The sequence below is a fragment of the Penaeus japonicus genome, unplaced genomic scaffold (assembly GCF_977035675.1).
Source record: "Penaeus japonicus unplaced genomic scaffold, GWHDUDI00000001_assembly GWHDUDI00000001, whole genome shotgun sequence".
In the NCBI taxonomy this organism is placed as follows: domain Eukaryota; kingdom Metazoa; phylum Arthropoda; class Malacostraca; order Decapoda; family Penaeidae; genus Penaeus; species Penaeus japonicus.
Window position 1 is genome coordinate 16,591,862 of NW_028234403.1, and position 5,000 is coordinate 16,596,861.

The window sequence follows — 5,000 nt, forward strand, 5'->3', positions numbered from 1 at the left end:
TACAAACCTTTGTATTTTGTATAATCATTACTATTAGCATTATCCTCTACCCGTTTCATATTCCAGAATCATAACACATTCAAAATAACAAACAAACAAACGAAAAATGAATAATATATATATATATATATATATATATATATATATATATATATATATATATATAACATGGAGCAACAATGCAATATATGTTTGTTTGTCCTTGTAAACTAATAAAGAGGTCAAAGGCAAAGAAAATCAGTTATTTATGGGTCTTTAACATATGTATGTCTTCTAAGGATGAGTTATATGTTTTAGCAACATATATCGTTCTCTTAATGGTATGCAACATGTACTCAAACTTCTCCTTCTTCCTCCACTTCCTTTTGTCCATTCGTTTATGAAAAGAAATAGTTATTATTTATAGAATCAGGACATGAATAGAATCTAGAATACTAAAAATATGTCCGCGCCCCCATGCATTTATGTAATCCATTCCTATATTCCTCTTTCTAATAGACACGAGCTAATGGTCATTATGACCTTACGTTTTAGAGGCTTGATGTATTTCTTTATCTTTCCCTTCCATTTGTGTCAGAGGATTTAGGCACTTTCGATGACCCTCTGTCTCTCTTATCCTTACGTTTCAGAGACACGAGGCACTTGCGATATCCCTCTATCTTTTTCTTCCTTACGTTTCAGAGGCACAAGGCACTTCCGATATCCCTCAATCTTACATTTCAGAGACACGAAGCACTTCCGACATCCCTCTATCTTTCTCTCCCTTTCGTTTCAGAGGCACGAAGCACTTCCGATATCCCTCTATCTTTCTCTCCCTTTCGTTTCAGAGGCACAAGGCACTTCCGATATCCCTCTATCTTTCTCTCCCTTTCGTTTCAGAGGCACGAGGCACTTCCGATATCCCTCTATCTTTCTCTCCCTTTCGTTTCAGAGACACAAGGCACTTCCGATATCCCTCTATCTTTTTCTTCCTTTCGTTTCAGAGACACAAGGCACTTCCGATATCCTTCAATCTTTCTCTTCATTTCGTTTCAGAGACACAAGGCACTTCCGATATCCCTCTATCTTTTTCTTCCTTTCGTTTCAGAGACACAAGGCACTTCCGATATCCCTCAATCTTACATTTCAGAGACACGAAGCACTTCCGACATCCCTCTATCTTTCTCTCCCTTTCGTTTCAGAGGCACGAAGCACTTCCGATATCCCTCAATCTTACATTTCAGAGACACGAAGCACTTCCGATATCCCTCTATCTTTCTCTCCCTTTCGTTTCAGAGGCACGAAGCACTTCCGATATCCCTCAATCTTACATTTCAGAGACACAAGGCACTTCCGATATCCCTCTATCTTTCTCTATCTTACGTTCCATACACATGATGCACTTCTGATATCCCTCAATCTTTCTCTCCCTTTCGTTTCAGAGACACAAGGCACTTCCGATATCCCTCAATCTTACATTTCAGAGACACGAAGCACTTCCGATATCCCTCAACCTTTCTCTCCCTTTCGTTTCAGAGGCACGAGCGGGATAGACATAGACTTACGGCGGGTGGACATAGACCAGTGTCCTCTGCCGCCCGGCTCAAAGGACCTCAATATTTTCGAGAGTTCGGACAAGTGCAAGAATAGAACCACAAAGGTATGTTGCGCTGTTGTTAGTGTTTTTATTCTTATCAGTATTATCATCACTCTCATCATCGTTTCTTTTATTTTTCGATTGTCGTTATCATTATTATCATTTTCATCATCCTTATCATCATGATTATAATTGTTATCATTCTTCTTCTTCTTTCTTCTTCTTCTTCTTATCATTATTATCATTACCATTATCATTATTATCATCATTATTATCATTATTATTATTATCACGATTGTTATTATGATGATGCTGATAATGTTAATTATTATTTGTATTACTATGGCCATTATATTTTTTTTCATAATCATCAGTATCATTGTTATTATCGTTATCTTTATCACTACTTTTTATAATCATTATCATTATAATCGTGATTATCATTATAATCATCATTATTTTCCCCTTATCATTAGTATTATTATTATTGTTATTATCATCATTATCATTATTTTATTGCCATTATTCTTATCATTCTTATCGTTATTACTATTACTATCATTATTGTTGTGTTGTTATTATTATTATAATTATCATTATCATAATTATTATCATTATTACCATTATTATTGTTATCATCATCATCATCATCATTATCATTACCATTATCATTATTACTATTATCATGATAATTATCATCATATTATGCTTTTGATCATAAACAGAATGCGTGTATGTGTATTAGGTACTATTCTTTCGTTATCATTTTCACTTGGTCATCGTGATTAAATGTGTTAATACTTGCAGCTAGGTTGATGAATAGCATGGTCATTAAGGTCATGTTGCGACTGCCGACACATGCAATGCCCTGAAAATGATGGGATAACGATTTTCATAGCCGCTTGCAATGTTAAGCCACATACATGTCCCTGCACAGCTCATTCTCTCTGTGTTCCGTATGCGTACAGGGACTACGACCCTAATGCTAATTCCATGCCTTTTCGGATGCATAACGAATACCTTGCAATTGATTACACAGATCTATAATCCCCAAAATTCCCCATAGTTACAATTCGAAAATACCTGCGGTTTCGCCTCTCGTGGCAAAGTAAACAAAGGAAGATCAGCTAGCGTATCTTAAGATTTTATCCTTTTCATACACAGGAGTTAAGGCGAGACTCATCTGCATAGTCTGGCATCACACTCGTTCTCCGGATTTATTAATCAAGAAAGGCTCGTTTTGCTCGTTCACCTCGCAAACTTTGAACATTGTAGGAGCAATATACTATAAGTCTTTGTAAGGTAATCTGAAGGGGATGCCGTCTTTCCGTCTCTTGGGATGTATCTTCTTCCCGATCTTCTTCGTTTTTTTTTACTTCTTCTTCTTCTCTTTCTTCTTCTTTATCGTCTTCTTTTTATACTGTTACTAATTCTACTACTACTACTACTGTTACTGTTACTACTGCTACTATTACCATTACTACCAATAATAATACTTCTACTGCTAATCTTACTACTACTATTACTGCTCTTACTACTTCTACTACTACTACTACTCCCACTACTACTAATACTAATACCACCACCACCACCACTACTATTACTAAACTACCACAACTACTACTACTGCATCTACCATACTTCATCCTCTTCCTCTCCCCCTCCTCCTTTTTCTACCCTTTCTTTTTCTCTTCTCTGTCTCTCTCTCATTCCTAAAAGCGTGTAGGTCCTTCGCCTTCTCGACCGCCATCCTCGTGTAGTCAATAGATATTGCATAATGGAAATCTTGTTTACTTTTGCTTCCATCGTATCCATTTTTTTTTTTTTTTTTTTTTAAGTATTGTCATGGTGCGTTCCCCCTTGCCAGATTATTTTCAGAGGCTTATAATCACATGTTCCTCTCGTATCAGTGTTGTTATTATCAATTTCGTTATTGTAGCCTCGGTCATTATAGCACAGGCAATGATACAGTTCTTTATAGAGCCGGTTTGATATTGGATGCACGGTATTTGCAGAACTGGAAGGGTGTATGAACATTCAGGATGATAAAGATATGGATTCAACATTAACAGCCCCCATGACGCTGCAACGATTTACTTTAAACACGCGATTTACGTCTTAAATCATTCTTGGCTAAAGATGATAATGTTGACAAAAAATATGATAATTACAAGTCTTTTTACTTCGGTCAAGACGATTTCAACATTTCTGATAAAAGCCTTATTGGTATCGTAACCATTCATTTCAGACCAAAAAAAGTAATGACGAAGATAAGGATAATACTAATGATTATAATTAACATAACATTGATAGTGTTAAAAAGGATGATGATGATAATAATGATAATGATGAGGATAATAATTAATGCAATGATAACAGTAAGGATATTGGTAGTAACAGTAATAAAAACCAACAATAATTGTAATGATATTAAGGATAATGATAATGATGATAATTTGAATAGTGATATATGTAGTAATGATAAAGTAAAAAAAAAAGTAAAAGTAAAATAAAAGTAATGGTAATGATAATAACGATAATATAAAGGGTAACAGTAATAATGGTAGCAACGACGATGATAATGATAACTATAATAGTGATAATAATAATGATAATAATGATAATCATAATAATGATAATCATAATCATAATGGTAATGATAATCATAATGGTAATGATGATAGTAATAATCGTTATTGTTATTATTATTATACTGATGATAATTACGATAGCAATGATGATGACAGTAATAATAAGAGTGACTATCAAGATAAATGATAATGATAACAATAATGACGATAACAATAAGAGGAAGAAGAAGAAGAAGAAGAAGCAGAAGAAACTCAGATCGAGTTTCCCTACGAATGTAACTTGTGATTTCAGCATCCACATTCACCACACACACACACCTAAATGTACAGTGTAAGGAAACCAATCAATTAATAGGCTATTGGCGAATATATCGATAGACGGATAAGTTGAATGACAGGTTGACAGGCATATCGATGAACGGAATGAAAGCGGAGGCAAGAGACTTAAATAGGCCTACAGCGTCGAATGGAAATATATGTAAGTGTTTTAGGTTTACATTTGCATATCTATCACCAGACAAAGACATCAATTAAGGTAAATTTGCCTGTTCCAATTGTTGGATTTTGGACGTAGACTGAAATATGCGTACAAAGGAAGGGAAAGAGAGACATAGTGATAGCAATATTAATGTTTTAGAGTGACGCTTACAAGGTTATCATTACTTCGAATCTATCACCAGAGTCAAAGCTATAGCTAATTTGCATATGCCATCGCTGACTTTTTGGGTCCAGATCCTTACACAGGTTCCATTACTGTGTCAGCCTCAACGACAAGTGTAGAACGCTAGTGAATTATTCATGGCTTGGCACTCCCCGCTGGACGTGTTGGTACT

General features: G+C 35.1%; 1 protein-coding gene across 1 annotated transcript in view; it reads left to right on the forward strand.

The window, feature by feature from the left end:
• The window catches only part of LOC122248007 (uncharacterized), a 330,975-nt gene that overhangs the window by 203,954 nt on the left and 122,021 nt on the right, over window positions 1–5,000 (forward strand). The window contains exon 3 of the mRNA XM_086536967.1: window positions 1,516–1,639. Within this exon, the coding sequence (XP_086393093.1) occupies window positions 1,516–1,639 (124 nt within the window). The remainder of the gene's footprint in view (window positions 1–1,515; window positions 1,640–5,000) is intronic.